Source organism: Ambystoma mexicanum, chromosome 5p (assembly GCF_040938575.1).
Source record: "Ambystoma mexicanum isolate Mex_15411 chromosome 5p, UKY_AmexF1_1, whole genome shotgun sequence".
NCBI classification, from domain to species: Eukaryota; Metazoa; Chordata; class Amphibia; order Caudata; family Ambystomatidae; genus Ambystoma; species Ambystoma mexicanum.
The window spans coordinates 203,406,678-203,426,944 of record NC_090930.1 but is presented as its reverse complement, the minus strand read 5'-3'; the positions used below and the strand labels follow the sequence as shown (position 1 = coordinate 203,426,944).

General features: G+C 47.6%; 1 protein-coding gene across 1 annotated transcript in view; it reads left to right on the top strand.

Annotated features, from left to right (window-relative positions):
* The window catches only part of COL4A5 (collagen type IV alpha 5 chain), a 568,084-nt gene that overhangs the window by 385,064 nt on the left and 162,753 nt on the right, over nucleotides 1–20,267 (top strand). Inside the window, exon 34 of the mRNA XM_069612627.1 lies at nucleotides 7,183–7,272. Coding sequence (XP_069468728.1) covers nucleotides 7,183–7,272 — 90 coding nt within the window. The remainder of the gene's footprint in view (nucleotides 1–7,182; nucleotides 7,273–20,267) is intronic.

Sequence of the window (20,267 nt, the reverse complement as noted above, 5' to 3'; positions counted from 1 at the left end):
GTGGAAAACCACAACAGGAATTACACTTCTTGTCAGCACTCTGACAAAAGTGGAACAGGGATTTAGAATCCCTTAGCAACGCTATGAGAAATTGGTGCACCCTTTGAGTCGTTCAATTGCTAATTTAGTTAGTCCTCTGATCCCTTTTACATCCTCGAGCAATAGAATTATCCTACTGGTTGCTTATCACACCATAAAGTATCCTGAAGTCAACCCACTTATTGTGACTACCAAGTCAGTTACTATAGCTTTACCAGACATCGTTACCAGGGGTAGCTAACCTGAAGGAGTTATGACAGTCACAAGCAGTAAGTCTAGGTGTAGCCAGGCCAAATGGCCAGAAGATGGAGTGGTTTATCATTTGTCATCCCCATAGCCTCCAAAGTTATCTGGTCTGATTGAGAGATTCATTGGAACTCCCAGAAGTGTGCCTGGAGCCCTTGAAGGGCCCCAAAGAAGGCAGTGGGCCCTTCTTCTGTCATACTTATTTTGATTGAAGACTTCTATCCTTAGAGATGGAAGGGGAGCCCTGCTCCCGGTTTCAGAAAGGGAGACAGAGAACTCTGTATCCCTCCCTGACCTGTTCCAGGGCAGACCTTCATATGTCTTCATTGAGGAAGGCCTTGAGTCTCCTCAACTGACTCTACAACAGCAAGGTGAGGTGAAAACATTGCCTGGGCAATTTTCCCCCTTGTTACCCCTAATTCCAGTCTCAACACTGTGGCATTGGCTTACATCAAGATTGAAGTTAACAAGATATTGGTTCTAGGGGTGATAGAGCCCTCAGGTAGTCCTTTGTGTAGCCCAGTAGTCTTGGTACCAAAAGCAAGAACTTCTGACTTAAGAGTTTGTGTGGCCTTCAGAGCTCTAAATGCTGTCACCAAGACAGATGGCACATGCCCTTCCACAAACTGACGAGTTAGTGGACAATCTAGGTGCCGCCAGGTACCTTAGCAACTTTGACGTAAGATATTGGCAAATATCCCTGACAGAAAATGCCAAGGAAAAGGCTGCGTTCTCAACACCTGAGGAAGTTTACCAGTTCTGGGTGGTTTGGCTTAAATAACACACCAGCCTCTTTCCAGGGGTTGGTCAACCACGTCCTGAATGGGTTGGATGAATTCTGTATTCTGCCGCCGGGTGTGACGAGGACAGTGAGAACCCTACCTCCATTTTGGAGGATGTAGACCTCTCTAGGGAACGTACCCGCTCCTCAGCGTCTGTCCCCGGCCCCGACAAGTTTGACTCACGCCCTACTTATGGGGATGAACACCCCAGCGACACTGACGCACACAAAAAACATAAACACAAACATACAACCCACGGCACTTCTTCGTCGAAGACAAAGAAAGCCCTAGCGCCAACAGAGACACCGGGCCTACCGGCGACCACCGCCAACCATAAGGGTCGCAAGTCCTTCACGCCACGGCAGACGTGACTAGCGACTGGGCCACCCTCAGATAAGGGCGATACCACCAAAACGCCAGACGACGTGCCTCGTAAGAGTGCGGCCGTCAGCGTGAAGGACTCGGCACCACCAAACATGATGCCAGACGAGCCCTCGATGGAGAAATTAATCGTTGAGAGCTTGGCTCGTATAGTTTCCACTGATGGTCAGAGACGGACGGCGAGGGATACGCTGAACACCGCTCACAAGGCCAGGGAGATGCCGAGAATGCCGGAAGGAAGGCAGGGACCGCCCCCTCCGTCGAAGGAAGGACCTAGCCTACGAGAAGGGTTCTCAGAAGGCAAAGGGAGTTTATCCTCGACGTTATGGGACAGATCTAGACGGCTACAGGCGGAGGAGCTTCCCTTTACGCCTCCAGACTGTTCTGGGTTACCACATTGGACCCTTGAAAGATTCTAATCATGTATGGACAAGCTGGATAGATTTATGTCCACTCCTGAACATATAACACCCAAGAGGTCAAGAGAGGTACTTCATGAGGACCCCAGGGCCAAATACTCTAGACTATTTAACCCCCTTCAAGAGGAGGTTAACACATATGACCTCACTGAAGAAGAATCTCACTTCCAAGAGGATGAGAAGTTCCTAAAAAGTGAAGACCAACAAAACCTAGAAGAAGAAGGTTTTGAGGAAAACCCAGACATGGGTGGAGGGGGCTTCGAAGATGACCCAGATAAAGGTGGCTCACAGCCTTGGCAGTCCCCAGCAGTGTCAACAGACCCTGACGTCCTGAACCTGTCCTCTCCTCAAACCACACCAGTCAGAAACCCGTCACCTATAGATGACCAACCCACTTTCAATGCGCTACTACGGAAAGCAGCAGCGCATTTTGAAAATGAGACTGGGGAAATTACTCCCGAAATAGATTTTGTAGAAAAAATCATTAAAGAGAAACCACCTACTAGCCAGACCATTACCCTCCTCGCCTCAGTCAAGAGACGACTCATCCCATCACTATCAACACCTGCGTTGGATAGAGGGGTCAACCCAAGAATTGAAAAACTGTTTAGTCCCTCTCCATCGGACCCATTATACATTAAGGGTCACTCAATACCAGATTCCTTAGTAGTAACTACCACAAGGAAAAGGGCAGGGGTTCCGCTATCAACTAACGAAGCACCCGCAGACAAGGAAGGAAAGAAGCTCTATGCCCTGGGTAAGAGAATTAAAGCCTCGGCAGCCTTTTCCACCAGAATTGCCAATAACAATACCTTACTGGCAAGTTATGCTGATGCCCAATGGGGAAAGTTACGCAAAGACCTCGAAGAAGTCCCTGAGCCCTTACGAACTCGCTTGTTAACCACTGTAACGGAAGGAACGCTTGTTGACCAAAGCATCATCAAAAACACACCTAATGCTGCGGAAACGGCTGGCCGTTCTTTAGTCCAGGGGATACTTCTCAAGCGTCATGTCTGGCTCCAGAACTCAGGTTTTAAGCCAGAGACCCAGTCATCGCTCATCAGCAAACCAATCGAGGATTCCACACTGGAGACCACTAAGAAGGATTTCGATACCCTAAAGACTCTAGACCAGATCTCAAGGCCTCCCAATAAGCGGGGATACGGCAACAAATGCTTTTTTCGAGGCCAACGTCAACAACAGCAACAACAACAGCAGTACTCTGCAGGCAACTGGTCCTCTACTCAAGGAACTAGCAGCCAATACACTCAGAGGACAACGTCGTGGCAAGGGAAGAGGTCGGGGGCCCCACTCCTAGATGTTCCCCGGCTACCAACACCAAATGACCCGAAAGTTCGGGTCCCCTCCCATGCATCGCTGGTCGGGGGCCGGTTAACATCTTTTCTACCTGCATGGGAGGGAATAACAGACCGCCGGGTATTGTCAACTATAGCCCACGGTTACTGCATAGAATTCAGTCGGTCCCCCACGTACAGACCCCCAAGGGGACGTTGCCTATCACCGGAGCACCTTGCCATCCTTCTTCAAGAAGTCAAACTGCTACTAGAAAAAGGAGCAATAGAGGTCGTGCCTCTATCACAGGTAATGGAAGGTATTTATTCAGTGTACTTGCTTGTACCCAAAAAGGACTTAACCATGCGCCCTGTATTAGATCTGCGCCCAGCGAACAAATTTGTCAAACCTCAAAAATGTTGTATGGTGACCTTACAGGAAGTAGGCCCCCTGCTTTCACAGGGAGATGACAACACTGGACATGAAAGATGCATACTTTCATATTTTAATGTTGCCAGTGCACAGAAAATACCTCGGGTTCATGATAGAGGTCAAACACTACCAGTTCAGAGTGCTACCCTTCGGCATAGCTTCAGCGCCGAGGGTATTCAAGAAAGTACTGGCAGTGGCAGCGGCCCACCTGCGCAGGTTGTCCATCCCAGTATACCCTTACCTCGACGATTGGCTCATAACAGGGGATTCCTACGAGACATGCTTCTCAAATACCCAAAAGACTGAAGACCTTTTGTTCCAACTGGGCTTCTCCATCAACGAGAAAAAATCCAGTCTAGACCCCAGCCAGATCAAACAATTCCTAGTGGCTCTAATTTGAACAAAGGACGGCCTCGTCTTCCCCTCCAACGAGAGGGCCCAAAATATGCTGTTTCAGGTCCCTCAATATGTAGCCGGTCGAGAGGTAACGGTACGCAAAGCAATGCGTTTGCTTGGAAGGATGGCGTCATGTATATATTTGGTACCTCACACGCATCTGCGCATGCGCCCAATGCAAGAGTGGCTCAACAGCCAGTGGTGTCAGGCCAGCGGACAATGGGACGATCTAGTGGTGGTCTCGCAGATCTTGGTTCTCTCGCTGTGGTGGTGGTCGAAGGAAAACCTCGTAATAGGGAAACCATTTGCCACCCCCGCAGTGGAATCCACTCTAACCACAGACGCATCCCTCACATGATGGGGGGCTCACCTATCCCATCAGACTGCACACATAGTTTGGACTCTGAGTGTAGCGTCCAAACACATAAACTTGCTGGAACTACTAGCTGTCTTCAAGGCACTGAAGGCTTTCCAGGCACACCTGCAAGGGAAGACAGTAATGGTCCTCACAGACAGGACCACAGCCATGTACTACCTGAACAAGCAAGGGGGCACTCACTCTCCAGGACTGTCCAAGCTGTCCCAGAACATCTGGAAGTGGGCTCTCAAACACATGTTCCTGTGTCACAACATGTACCAGGGGTACTCAATCTGCTAGCAGACGAACTCAGCAGAGACTTCCCTCTGCCTTCAGAGTACGAATGGTGATTACAAGAAGACATCGTCTTCGACGTGTTCACACAGTGGGGCTTCCCAGAAATAGATCTGTTCGCAACTCTGGAGAACACCCAATGCCAAGATTACGCCTCCAGGTCCTCCCAGAACCGCTCCAAGGGGACCGGTCTTTGGATAACATGGTCTGGGAAATTTGTTTACGCTTTTCCCCCCGACTCCACTTCTCAACAAGATAGTGCACAAGGTGCACCAAGAACCAGTCACCATGATACTAGTGGCACCAATGTGGGCCCGGAAACCATGGTTCGCTCACCTGATGGAGATGTCTCTGGCTCCACCAGTGAAACTACCCTGCCCGTACAACATGCTGTCACAGGACAGGGGCAAAACGTTGCACCCATGCCCACAGACCCTGAACTTAGCAGCCTGGATCCTGAGGTCATAGAATTTGGACATTTACAGCTCTCTCAAAGATGCACGGACATTCTTAGGGAGGCAAGAAAACCTATCACTCGTTACTGCTATTCTAGCAAGTGGAAAAGATTTGTCATCTGGTGTAGAGGTAAGAGCATCAACTCTGTTGACTGCTCTCCCACACAAATTGTTCTTTACCTGACTCACTTATTAGACTCAGGATTAGTCTTTAATTCTATAAAAGTTCATCTAGCTGCACTTTCAGCATACACTAACATAAGGTGTCATGGTGGAAAGTCCCAGTTATTAAGGCCTTCATGGCGGGAGTAAAGAGGATCCAACCTCCTATATCTAACCCTGCGCCTGCATGGGACCTTAATGTGGTACTAACCAGGCTTATGTGCTCACCCTTTGAACCCATGCACAAGGCAACACTTAAGAACCTCACTCTTAAAACTGCTTTCTTAATAGCTATCACCTCCATTAGGAGAGTAAGTGAACTACAAGCGCTCTCTATACTAGACCCCTTTGTAACAGTTCACAAGGATAAGGTGGTTCTACGCACGCATCCTAGGTTTGCACCTAAATTAATTCCTAAATTCCATGTCAACTAGTCGATAGAACTACCAATGTTCTTTCAAAACCCATCTAATTTGGAAGAAAAAAGCCTGCATACACTTGATGTGCGCAGAGCCGTCATGTTTTATATGGAAAGAACTAGAGCACTGAGAAAGACTAATCAGTTATTTGTCTCGGTGGCAGCAGGAAAAGAAGGAGATGCAGTTTCAAAATCCACTATATCTAGATGGATTGTCCAATGCATCACTCTTTGTTACACTCGTGCTAAGAGAGAACTACCCTTCAAGCCAAGAGCACATTCTACTCGAGGCACTGGGGCTTCCATAGCATTCATTGCAAATGTCCCTCTTGAGTCCATTTGCAAAGCGGCAACCTGTAGTAATGTACACACCTTTACAAAACACTACTGCCTAGATACCCATTCTAGATCTGATTCCCAGGTGGGACAAGCAGTATTAAGACATCTTTTCTCTATTGTTCCCTCACACAACCCACCTCCAACTCCGGGTACTGCTCGCTAGTCTATGCACAGCATGTGATTCTAAGCAGATTAACAAGCATCAGAAGACACGCATTACTTAGCGTAAAAGCATTTCTGATGATTGTATCTGCTTAGATTCACATGTGCCCTCCCTCCCCGCTCGGATGGAAGGAACATAGATATCTCATTACTTTCTCTCTTTTCTGTCCTCACTTACGTCTAAGAAGGCTCCCTCAGGGCACAAAAAATACAAACAGAGGGACCTCGACGCGTGAGGGATTGTGGGTACACTGCACGTCACTATAGGGATAGTATTACAGACACGCCTATGTCGCCGTCCCCTTTTCGACTACGAAAAACAAAATGCAATACTCCGCAGTGACCACTGGATGTCGGACTATGCACAGCATGTGAATCTAAGCAGATACAACCATCAGAAATGCTTTTACAGTAAGTAATGCATGTCATAATTTTCAACATACCCATGCAGGATGTTTTCTCTGGTTAACCATGTGGAATATTCATACTTCACTACCAGCCTTCCTCCCTCCCTCTGTAGAGTTAAGCCTAAGTGCTCTGCCAAAGCTACAACCGTTAGAGAGACAGGTCTTTCCTTTTGGAGAGGGTCAGTGTTCCCACTACTAGGTTAGATCACCATAGGGTTGTGCAAACATCTCCTTAACAGTAGGTCCTCCTCTCCACTTATCTGTCGTGTTACACAGCCTTCCAATTGCTTGTGGATTACAATATGTACAGGGTAAAACCGCACAGTAAACATGTGAGTAGAGCAGCACCATCCCATTAAGAACAAAGATGTGAAATATTTCTCAATAGTGAGTTCGCAGGAAGTGCGAGCACTAGCAGTTCTATGGTGGTGGTTTTTAGGCTATAAAATGTCAAATAAGGACAGGTAAACGTGTGTGCACAGTTAGCCTTTTTAAATAAAAATGTGAATTAGAACGTCTAAACACTTTTTTTTAATACACATGTTACATTTCTATTGCTCTATATATAACCAATTGAATGTGTGATTATATCTCCCAAGGATTTCCTGGAGAGAGGGGGTATGCTGGCCTGCCTGGTGTCGCTGGGATACCTGGAAAGGATGGACAGCCTGGATTACCAGGACCACAAGGTAAGGTGACAATGCACTGAGAGTTAGGGTTTGCTGCACTCATCACCTTTGAAACAACCATGGGAAGCATTATTGTCTCTATAGCTTCAAGTTTTTACATCTAGTCATTGTTTCAGGGGATTCAGAAGACTTCACATGCTGCTAAAAGCATAGCACGTGATCCGTCTGTCATCCAAAAGGACTATTATCACCTACCATTTATAAAAGTATATAGGGATTTTTTAGGCCTGGGTTGAGGTATCTCCAGATCTCTGCAGAGCTTGAAGATGCTGCTCCATGATATGATATAATATGATATGGCATTTATAAGGCGTCTATACACAAGTGTTTCAAGGCGCGACGAGGCAAGGGAGGGGAAACAGTGGGAAGACAGACAACGATCCTACTAGGCCAGGTGTCATTCAGACCGAGTGCTTCACGGCTTTGTGGTGAATGGCCAGTTGTACTTGTGGAGAAAATGTATAACGGTTGCTTCTAAGAGCTTGTTTTGCTTCCACTCTCCTTGGTATCTTTATGTGTGTCACTTTCGTGCTTTGATGCATTTAATTTTTGTTATGATCATTATTATTCTTAGTAATGTCTGAGGCCCGGGGTCTGCAACCTTTGGCTCTTCAGATGTATTGGATTACAAATGTCATCAGGCCTAGTCAGTATAGTGAATGTGGTGGAATCTTGGGAGCCGAAGTCCAAAACATCTGGAGAGTCAAAGGTTACAGACCACTGTTGAGGCTGTCCTGTATAAGGCCGTAAAATACAGCCATGATGGATTGGGTGCCTCGTGCATACATCATTCTCCCACCATGGATGCATTTGGACAGGGCCTCCTGCAAGTTTAGTGGGTCTCAGGGGAGCCTTAGCTACTGCCTCTGAGCTGATCAAACTCTCATCAAATACTGAAACGCTGGCTCCAGTGTCTCTAATGGCAGAAGTATCCAGACCATTGATGAGAACACTGTCCTTAAAATATTCTTTTGTGTTATCATGGATGGAATTATAGATGTCCTGACTCTGTTTCCACAAACTAAGGGACGCTAAAGTAACCCTGGGTTCTTGAGCCAGAGAGTGAAAGTTGCCACCTGTCATAAGAGCTTCTCCCTCTTGGGTTTAGGCTAAGGAGACCGATGGGGACCCCCCCAAGGGTTTGCCTTACACCTGGAGTCACCTTTCACACGGTCACCAGACCCATAAAACACGCATTTACCAAAAGTTCTTTGGAATGGGGGATTCTGGTAACCACCCTCTGGTTTGGCTCCAAGGGTTTAACTAGCCCTATTGAATTTGCCATGGTGTTTCTGTAACTTTTGTAGGCCTCTTTGGGTGGGGGGTTTTGGGGACTCTCGTTCCCTACCTTCTTGTGCTTTGCCCCTCCTCCATGTTGGTATGGTATGGTAATGTTTATTTATAAAGCGCCCATACACAGGCAAGTGTTTCAAAGCGCTCAAGGAGGGTCGGAACATGGGGAAAAACAACTGTCGCTCAGAGCCCTTGAAATTCCAAGACGATAATAGTCTGCACAGGCAGAGTAAGTGCATATAATACATTTAACATTTAAGACACAGCAAATAGGCCTAAATGGCGATTCTGCAGTTTTACCAAGTGCATTTTGGGGTGAAGACAGGGGGGAACAGCCAGACGATCTTCAGGCGCAGTGTATTTGGATTGTGCAAGTGCACGGATAGTCACAGGGAAGGGAAAGTCCAAGTGCACCCAGTCGGGAGAGACTGGGGTAAGTGCACTCTTTATGGTAATTGCCAAAGTTCAGTGAGGGTGGGTGGGGTGTAGGACCCTGAGGCAAGTCCGAGAGAGGACTGTAGGGGGTTCCCAGGACCTGTGAGACTCTGAGGTACACCAGGCGGCCAGTCAGCAAGCTGTAGGGGAGAGGAAGGAGAGTGGGAAAGAGCAGAGAGATAGATTAGCAGGGTAGAGGGAGAGAGAAGGCAGAGGAGAAGAGGAAGGTCTTGAAGGGTTTCTAGAACTTAAGAAGATCAGGCTCAAGACGGAGGGCAGCGGGTAGGCTGTTCCAGAGGGAGGCTCCTGCTGAGGAAAAGCATCTCGCTCCAAATCTCTGCGTGGAGAACCGGCTCACTCGCAGAAGGTTGGAGGCAGATGAGCGGAGGGCTCGTGAGGGACAGTATTTAGGTAGGCAGCATTGCAGGCAGGTAGGTCCCAGGCAGCCGAAAGCCTTGTGGACAATGCAGAGGGTCTTGAACTTGATCCTTGCAGCCACAGGGAGCCAGTGAAGGGATTTCAGCACTATAGAGATGCAGTCCCTGGGTTTGAGGCCAAAGGTAAGTCTTACGGTTCTGTTCTGGATGAGGTGCAAAGGGCACAGGGCAGAAGCAGGGAGATTGAGGAAGAGGCTGTTGCAGTAGTCTAGCCTAGAGAGTACCAGGGCTCTGGAGACAGTGAACCGCTGGGGGAAAGTGAGGAAAGGTAGAGTACCTCTGGGGAGGCTTAGCTGATAGACTTTATAGAGATGTCCGAGATGTGAGAAGACAAGGAGAGAGTGGAGTCGAAGAAGACCCCAAGGTTTTTAGCCTCGCAGATGGGTGCGGGTGCATGGCCAAGGGAGGCCAGCCAGAGTGAGAGTGGGAAAGCAGGGGTCCCAATGCGAAAGATCTGAGTCTTACTGGTGTTGCGGCAGAGGTCATTTGCAGCATACCAGGACTGAAAAGTGGACAGACAGTCAGATATGAGCATGGAGGTGGAGATGCTATGGGTAGCCTGAAGGATAATTGTGTGTCATTCGCGTAGCATTGGAAGTTAGAGGTGAAAGTGGCAATCAAACCTGCCAAGGCAGCCATATAGATGTTGAAGAACCAGAGGGATAGGTTAGATCCCTGGGGGACGCCACAGGTTGAGAGCGATAGTAGAGAGAAAGGCTCCGAGTTTGACCTGGGATTGGCAGTCAAAGAGAAAGCAGGTTAACAATGCCAGAGCCTGACCTGTGATTCCCATACCTGGCTATGAGAGTTTGTTTGATAAAGCTGTAGTTCCGTCTATCTACTACATCCATTTCCAGAAATTCATCATAGCCAATCTGGGGGAGCCTAGAAATAACCAAAGGGACTCGGTCTACTTCTATCACATCTTGCATTTCACAGACTAACTGAAATGTTTTTAATCAGTCAATGCCATCACATTTCACATTTTACTGACTCACCAGTTCCTTTGCTAACTTTGGTTTTCTGGTCCTGGAAGCCTCTACACCAGAGGACCCTGAAATTGAAGAAGAGTTTCATTTCCACACTCCTGGCTTTTTGCTTTTCCAGTTCCAAAAGTATTTCAGGAGACATTGTAGTTGGGGATTTGAGCATGGGAGGATATGTTGGAGGGGGATTTCCAGTTGGTACTGAGCCTTCCTCCAAATCCAATTCTTCCTCTTCATCAAGATTTGCACTTAAGTCAAGATCTACCACAATATCCTAACTCAAGTCAATATTTGGTCTAGAAGATACAGGCCTAATTTGGGACTATGCTTATGCTCTCTAGTTCTGCTTTTCCTAATTGTCCTACAGGTGCTTAACATGATCAATGGAGTTCACCTTTCTGTGCAGTTCTGGTTACAGACTTCTTTGGGAAAATCAAAACGGCCTGCACTTTTTTGATCCAGGGCCAAAGTAGAGCAAAACGCATTAAGGACGAGGATAACTTGGTTGATTAGAATCCCTCCTTTTCCACCAATGAGGCTTATGGATGTAACAGCCTAGAATTATACTTAATTAATTCAAATGTGTTTGCAGTGTAGTAACTTAAACTTCCACTCTTTCCCAAGCCTTGTGCTCTGTCTAAACACACGTCCACGGAAGGTAAGAAATTTTGATGTGTTTACAGGTGTTAGACAGAATTGCATGCAGTACCCTCTGGGAACACCACACACAATTAGGACTACAGGTGTAAGCAAAAACCAACCAAAATAAACCTATATGTGGTATAAGTCTGTGCCACACACATTTTGGTAGCGAGCTGAGCAGCCAGGATTATCTCAAGAGGGAATGTCCTATAGTGACGTGTGTTGTACCCACAATCCCTCACGCGTCGAGGTCCCTCAGATTGTTTTTTTCTGCCCAGCTACTGGTCGCCTTTACGCGGAGCTCCTCGAGAGACATTGCAGATTTCATCTCCTCGACCTTTGGTCGTTTTCCAATATTAATATAGAACATATCGATCCCCCCCTCGACGCTGTTGTGAAGCTGTCTCCGCCGAGCAAGATCTTCGACGGAGGGGACGAGCGGAGGAGATCCTTCGGCGTTGCCGAGCACGTGGCCTGGCCTCGCAGGCCAAATACAGTAGGGAGAGTGGGGGTCGTGGGACATCTCTAGTTCTTTTCTGAGAATGCCTTTCCTTTTCCCCTTCCTTTCCCTTGGGGTGGTTATCACGTTTTATTGCCTCGGCTATGGAGAGGACACCCTTTAGGTTTTGCCCGCTTTGCAAGGGCAAGTTTACTTGGAAGGACAAGCATTCACGGTGTAACCGCTGCTTGCCCCTCGATCACAAAGAGGAAGGTTGCACGGCTTGTCGGCTTCTTAAGCCGAAGACTCTAAAAGACCGTAGGGTCAAGAGGTGGGCGGCCTACGCTATGTCGAAGGCCGACGCTCCACCCGCCGTCGCTACCTCCTACAGTGACGAGGAACGTGATACCACGACCTCTGCTACGGAAGTCAAAAACCCCCCTAGAGAGCGCACACGCGCTTCGTCTGTCCCCGGCCCCGACGGGCTCGGCTCACGCCCTGCTTATGGGGATGAACACCCTGGCGACATTGACGCACACAAGACCACACATAAGCACACAACCCATGGCTCTTCTTTGCCGAAGGCGAAGAGAGCATCAGCGCCCAAGGAGACGCAGGTTTCACCGGCGGCCTCCTCGGACCATTCGGTTTCGAAGCCCCTCTCGCAACCGCAGCCGCGACCAGCGACTGGGCTTTCGGCAAATAAGGGCGCCGCCCCCAAATCATCGGCCGGAGCGCATCAGCAGAAAGCGCATGCCGCCGTAGAGCGATCGACACCCATAACGTCGAAACCACAGCCCTCCGCTGACAAACGAGTCGCTGAGAGCTTGGCGAGGATCGTGGTAGCCGACGCCCACAAGCGTACGCCAAAAGACTCGTCGAGCGCTACGCAAAGGTCGAAAGACACGCCGAAAACACAGGGACGATCTCCTTCAGTCGAAGGGATTCCCAGCACACCTGAAGGCTTTTCGGAGGGCGACGGGACACTTTCCTCGACGTTGTGGGAGAGGTCGAGCCGTTTTCAGCTACAAGACACCAATTTTCCCCCGCTAGACCGCTCAGGGGTACCCCATGAAACCATGGAAAGGCTCCATCTCTGCATGGAAAGAATGGAGAGGTTTATGAATACCCAAAACCCTCCCACTCCAAAGAGAATAAGAGAAGGGCCTCAGGAGGACCCCAGGGGCAAAATTCCAAGACTAGTCAATCCCCACCAGGATACAGCCTTAGACTTCCATAGTGTGTATGACCTCACTGGGGAAGAACATTATTTTGAGGAAGAGGATGATTTTATGGACGAGGAAGAGGGACGGAACCAGGAGGAAGGTCTGGAAGACAGCCCAGACTTGGTAGGAGAAGGCTTCGGAGAAAATCCAGAAGGAGGACCTTCTCACCCCTGGCAATCCCCATCAATATATTCCGACACTGATGTCCTGAACCTAAATCCTCCTGACAATTCACCTGTTAGAAACACGTCTCCCATTGACGATCATTTAATGCCCTGTTGCGCAGAGCAGCAGCACACTTCGAACTGGACACTGGGGAGCTCTCCCCTGAATTAGACTTTGTAGAAAGGGTAATTAAGGAGAAGCCCCCGGTCAGTCAGACAATTCCCCTCCTCGCTTCAGTGAAGAGAAGAATCATCCCTTCACTGTCCACACCCGCACTAATCAGAGGGGTCAATCCTAGAATTGAAAAACTTTTCACTCCTTCACCCTCAGACCCGCTGTACATCAGGGGACATTCCATTCCGGATTCCCTGGTAGTAACCAACACAAGAAAGAGGGGAGGGGTACCACTTTCCACCAGTGAGGCACCACCTGACAAGGAGGGCAAGCGGTTATATGCCCTTGCAAAAAGAGTTACATCCTCGGCCGCCTTTTCGGCAAGAATTGCCAACAACAATTCTTTGCTCGCTAGCTATGCGGACGCGCAGTGGGCCAAACTGCGCAAAGACGCCGAAGAAGCGCCGGAACCATTACGTACACGCCTGCTTTCAACTATTGGCGAAGGAACCCAGGTCAACCAGAGTATTGTAAAGAGCTCTCTGGATGCGGCAGAAACTGCGGGACGTTCCCTAGTTCAGGGAATAGTCCTAAAACGCCACGTATGGCTGCGCAACTCGGGGTTCAAACCGGAGACACAGGCGTCTTTAATATATAAACCTGTTGAAGACTCTAACCTCTTCGGGAAAGCGGTGGATGAGGCTCTGGAGATGGCTAAAAAAGAGTTCGATACTATCAAAACTCTTGACCAAATCTCTAAGCCCTCCACCAGGCGAGGCTATGGCAACAAACGCTTTTTTCGTGGCCAACGCCAACAACAAAACCAGCAGCAACAGTACCCTGCCACCAATTTCCAGACCAATAGTGGCCAGTACAGCCAAAGAGGACTGCGCCGGGGCAAAGGAAGAGGGCGAGGGTCCACCCCCAGAGGTTCCCAAGCCCCTAACAACACCAAGTGACGCGAAGATTCGCGTCCCCTCCCATGCAACACTGGTCGGGGGCCGGATAACATCCTTTCTTCCAGCATGGGAGGGTATAACGTCAGACCGCTGGGTACTTTCCACCGTAGCCCACGGTTACTGCATTGAATTCAACAGTTCCCCAACATACAAACCCCCGAGGGGACGACGCATGTCACCGGAACATCTTGCCATCCTTCTACAAGAAGTACAACAACTGCTGGAAAAAGGAGCCATAGAGGTCGTGCCTCTATCTCAGGTAACGGAAGGTATTTATTCAGTGTACTTCCTTGTACCCAAAAAGGATCTAACCATGCGCCCTGTATTAGATCTGCGCCCTGTATTAGATCTGCGCCCAGCGAACAAGTTCATCAAACCCCAAAAGTTTCGTATGGTGACCTTACAGGAAGTGATCCCACTGCTATCACAGGGAGATTACATGACAACATTGGACATGAAAGATGCATACTTTCATATTTTAATGTTGCCAGCGCACAGAAAATACCTCCGGTTCATGATACAGGGCAAACACTACCAGTTCAGAGTGCTACCCTTTGGCATAGCATCAGCACCGAGGGTATTCACGAAGGTACTGGCAGTGGCAGCGGCCCACCTGCGCAGGTTGTCCATCCCAGTTTACCCTTACCTCGACGACTGGCTCATAACAGGGGATTCTTACGAAACATGCTTCTCCAATAGCCAAAAGACTGTAGACCTTTTGTTCCAGTTGGGCTTCTCCATCAACGAAAAGAAGTCCAGCCTAGACCCCAGCCAAATCAAACAATTCCTAGGGGCTCTAATTCAAACAAAGGACGGCCTCGTCTTCCCCTCCAAAGAGAGGGTCCAAAACATGTTGTTTCAGATCCCTCAATATGTGACCGGTCGAGAGGTGACGGTACGCAAAGCAATGCGCTTGCTAGGCATGATGGCGTTGTGTATTTATTTGGTACCTCACGCGCGCCTGCGCATGCGCCCAATGCAAGAGTGGCTCAACAGCCAGTGGTGTCAGGCCAGCGGACTATGGGACGACCTAGTGGTGGTCTCGCAGGCCTTAGTTCTCTCGCTACGGTGGTGGACAAAGGAAAACCTAGAAAAAGGGAAACCCTTTGCCACACCCGCGGCGGAAGCCACTCTAACCACAGACGCATCCCTCACAGGATGGGGGGCTCACCTATCCCATCAGACTGCTCACGGAGAGTGGACTCCGAACGTAGCATCCAAACACATCAATCTTCTGGAGCTACTAGCAGTGTTCAAGGCGCTAAAAGCCTTCAAGGAACACCTACAAGGCAGGACAGTGATGGTCCTTACAGACAGCACCACAGCCATGTATTACATCAACAAGCAGGGGGGAACCCACTCTCCAGGACTGTCCAAACTGACCCAAAACATATGGAAGTGGGCTCTCAAACAGAATATGTTCCTTCTGTCACAACATGTACCAGGGGAACTCAATCTGCTGGCAGACAAACTCAGCAGAGATTTCCCCCTGCCCGAAGAGTACGAATGGCGACTGCACAAAGACATCGTCTTCGACGTCTTCACGCAATGGGGGTTCCCAGAAATAGACCTGTTCGCAACCCTGGAGAACTCACAATGCCAAAGTTATGTCTCCAGGTACCCCCAGAACCAATCCAAGGGGAACGGTCTGTCGATTCAATGGTCAGGGAGATTTGTTTACGCTTTTCCCCCGACTCCCCTTCTCAACAAGTTAGTGCACAAGATGCACCAGGAACAAGTAACCATGATACTGGTGGCCCCAATGTGGGCCCGACAGCCATGGTTCGCTCACTTGATGGAGATGTCTCTATCTCCCCCAGTGAAACTCCCCTGCCCGTAAAACATGCTGTCACAAGACAGGCGCAGGACTCTGCATCCATGCCCCCAGAACATGAACTTAGAAGCCTGGCTCCTGAGATCATAGAATTTGGACATCTACAGCTCCCACAGAGATGCATGGACATCCTCAGGGAAGCCAGAAACCTAACACTCGCCACTGCTATTCTAGCAAATGGAAGAGATTTGTCATTTGGTGCAGAGGAAAGAGCATCAACCCATGCACAAAGCATCTCTTAAAGACCTCACTCTTAAGACTACTTTTCTAATAGCTATCACCTCCATCAGGAGAGTAAGTGAACTACAGGCTCTTTCTGTTCTAGACCCCTTTGTTACAGTTCACAAAGATAAAGTGGTTCTACGCACTCACCCAAGGTTTGCTCCGAAATTCATCTCAAAATTCCACGTAAACCAGTCTATAGAACTACCAGCGTTCTTTCAAAATCCTTCCAACTTGGGAGAAAGGACTCTGCACACACTAGATGTCCGCAGAGCGGTCATGTTCTACATGGAAAGAACCAGACCACTGAGGAAGACTAATCAGTTCTTCGTCTCGGTGGCAGCAGGAAGAGAAGGGGATGCAGTTTCAAAGTCCACTATTTCTAGATGGATTGTTCAATGCATCACTCTCTGCTATACTCTTGCTAAGAGAGAACTGCCCTTTAGGCCAAGAGCACATTCTACTCGAGGCACGGGGGCGTCCATAGCATTCATTGCAAATGTTCCCCTTGAGTCCATCTGCAAAGCGGCTACCTGGAGTTCTGTGCACACCTTTACAAAACACTACTGTCTAGATGCACACTCTAGATCTGACTCCCAGGTGGGTCAGGCAGTATTAAGACATCTTTTCTCTACTGTTTCTTCTCATAACCCACCGCCAACTCCGGGTACTGCTCGCTAGTCTATGCACAGCATGTGATTCTAAGCAGATTAACAAACATCAGAAGACAATGCATTACTTACCGTAAAAGCATTTCTGATGGTTGTATCTGCTTAGATTCACATGCGCCCACCCTTCCTCCCCGCTTGGATGGAAGGAACATAGACATCCTTTTCTATATTTCTCTCTTTCCTGTACTCACTCACGTCTAGAAGGCTCCCTCAGGGCAGAAAAATACAAACAGAGGGACCTCGACGCGTGAGGGATTGTGGGTACAACACACGTCACTATAGGGATAGTGTTACAGACACGCCTTGTCGACGTCCCCTTTTCGACTACGAAAAACAAAATGCAATACTCCGCAGTGACCACTGGATGTCGGACCTATGCACAGCATGTGAATCTAAGCAGATACAACCATCAGAAATGCTTTTACGGTAAGTAATGCATTGTCATGTGGTATAAGTCTGTGCCACACACATTTTGGTAGCGAGCTGAGCAGCCAGGCTTATCTCAAGAGGGAATGTGAGCAGTAAAGGAAGTTACACAGAAGTATCACAATCACAGTGGTTCAAGTAGACACTTACACTCAAGGTTTCTTGGTAAAAATACTTATACATTTATTTACACAATCATTTAGAAAACATTCACTAGTAGAAATCAACTCAATGCTAAACACCAATACATTACAGCAACAAACTCTTAGTAGTAGAGACAGTTTGAGCTCCCCTGAAAAGGGAGCCAAATGGCACTTCAATTACTTTCAATAGGAATAGAAAGACATAAGCTTGTACAATGTGTTAGAAAACACTTCTTTTAGGCAATGCAAAGGTTCAGTGTACCAGGAGGGTCAGTTCAATTCAATAGGCCATGACAAAGTCAATAGTGTTCTTGGATAGGACAGATCAGGTCTGGTACAAATGGAGAAGTCTTTGTAAAAGTTCTTAGGAGTAGTTTAGACGAAAAAGAATTATATGCTGGGTCGCAAGCTGATTAGGCTTGCAAGTTGGGAAAGTTTCATGAACTTTCACCGCGAGAGATAGGATCTCTCAACCGGATGGCACAGTACCTTAAAGTGAAGCAAAAAAACATAGGGGAAGACGTTGGTTCCTGGCAGTTCCTGCAGATCTCGCTGTTCCTGAGCCTCAGTTGTGGGGACAAGGGGGAGGACGTCGGGGAACTCCGGCACTGCACGGGATCATCATCAGAGGAAAGAAAATGGAGTACTTCGGTTCAAGCAGCCGTTGCTTCAAGATACAAACTGGTTTCCCTCTCCCTGGCTAAACCTTAACCAGCATTGAGAATGGTATCCAGTTGTCTTTCTGAGCTGATTGGTCAAACCAACTCAAAGGAAGAAGCCGTCCTTGAAGGAGCTTCTCTGTCGATTGGAGATCTGGCACTTAGGAGTTGCAGCAGGGCATCACCAGGAAAACCAATGGTCCAGTGGTTGCAGCAGCCGTCCTCTTCCAGCTTGTCTTCGGTTCTTTCGTTCCAGTGGTCGACTCTGCCTTCCAGTCCTGGAGACTCGCCTTTTAAACAGTTTTCTCCCATTCATTCCAGCCTAGCTGTCCTCACCCAGTAGGGTGGCTTTCCTTGTCGGACAGTCAGCTAGCCAATCACGCCACAGTGCATTTGGATCTCCTTGGAGACCAAGCACAGGGAGTTTCGGGCACCTCCCTCACTTCCTGTCCACCCCAGACACTCAGACGCCAGGGGCGGACTTCAGTCCTAAAGCCCGCTCACGAACAAAAGGAACAATCCGGGTTTTGCACGCCGAGTTAAACACCAGAAGGACCTTTCCACAAAGAAACAGTGATAAAAGATGACTGGAGTCTGTTTTTACAGAGGGGTCTTGGGCGCTATATTGAAAAACATGCGGCCCCAGTTTTTTGCTACCAGTGTTCGTGGTCGGGAAAAATCATGGTAGCTTTTTATGAAACCACTGCCACCAGTCATTTCAAAAGGAAAGGGTAGCTTTTGACAGCTACAAGAGTGTTTAGCACTTTATAGGAAGATAGTGTGTGCTGGGTCTATGAATTTAAAAAGACTAGTAAAGTCCATTTAACTTTACATTCTCTGTGAAACAGTAGTTCATCCCAGAGAAGGTATTTAAACCTTGGGGAGTCCAAAGGGCACCCCTGTGCCACTGCACTACAGGTGCTGTGTGACAAAAATAAAAAGATGATGCCCTATGGAGTTGTTTTAAAACTCCATACCCAACGAAAATAAACACGGAAAAATAACAGAATTAAAAGTTCAAAGTCCCAAAGGTCAGCAGAAGAGCTGGGGGTATCTAAGGTAGAGAGGAAATAGCACCTTTATGAAACTTCTTCCTAACAACAGGAGTTTCCTACACGCAGACGTTAATTATCACTTTGTCATTGGTGCTTTTTAGGACAGGGTCAAATAAGGGCTTAGTAAAAACCATTCAACTGAGGCAGTACAAGACTCCACTCTTAGTATAAGGCTGTACCACCTGAGATCAGGGAAGTGTAGACAGATCAGCTAGGCTTATCTTAGGAGTGAGAGAGGGATGTAGAATCAGTACAAAGAAATTGTATCATACTTATGGTCCAAAGAAACACTGCCACACTATCTATTGTAAAAATAAACAGTTTATTTGATATACAAGCAGGCCAAGCGATTCTTGGGTAAGTACTATCAAAAAGCATATGAACACATTGTAGAAAAACACAACACTATACTTGAAGGTACACAGATCAAAGCATATAACCTTATTTGGAACACCTAACAGGAGTTCTAGGCAGGTCAAACCAATAGTTACTTTTTAGATTACTTTCAGTCATATAAGGGTAGTAGACCCTAGCAGTTGTACGAGACACTCAGCAAGAAATCACATAGTAAACCAACTGGACACTATACATTTGGTGAATAGTGGAACACTTAATCTAGGTACAGGAAAAACCTATAACTTCTTTTGTGATAACCCACACTTATAGTAGGGGAGTTGGACCTTTGGGTGTAATATTCAATTACAGCTGCTTTTCAGTTCACAGACTAAGGGAAGCAATGACTCTAACCTATTTTAGAATAACACAGTTATACTCAAGGTAACTAAAACATGTACTCTTTTTACAGGACCTATTAGCAACTTAAAGGCAGGTATAAACCTAAGACTGTTTTTGTGTCTATCTAAAACAGACCAGGTAAAGCAAAGCCCAGTGTTACACTTTATGAATGAGTTATTCTAGGTAGGTAAAACCTAACACAGGCTAACAGCAAGTCAGGGGAAGCAAGACCCAGTTGGGGACACTCATACATTTATCCTAACATGAATAGTGAAGTGAACCCAACAGCATTACTTTTGGGAAGAGGCACAACCAAATCACAGGTGAGTAATATAACATTACATATACTTTCTGTTAGAATGGCAAAACAGTTTCTAAGGAAAGAAAGATGTTACATATAATTTTCAGAATAGGAGAACATTTCTACGGGAAGTAATCATTTTTGTAACTGTTCACTCTCAGAGTTAGTTACCAACCATCTAATTTTGCAAGTAAGTACCTTTTAAACACACATTCTCTTTTCTAGGAAAATGGCCCAATCTTTAGAAGTCTTT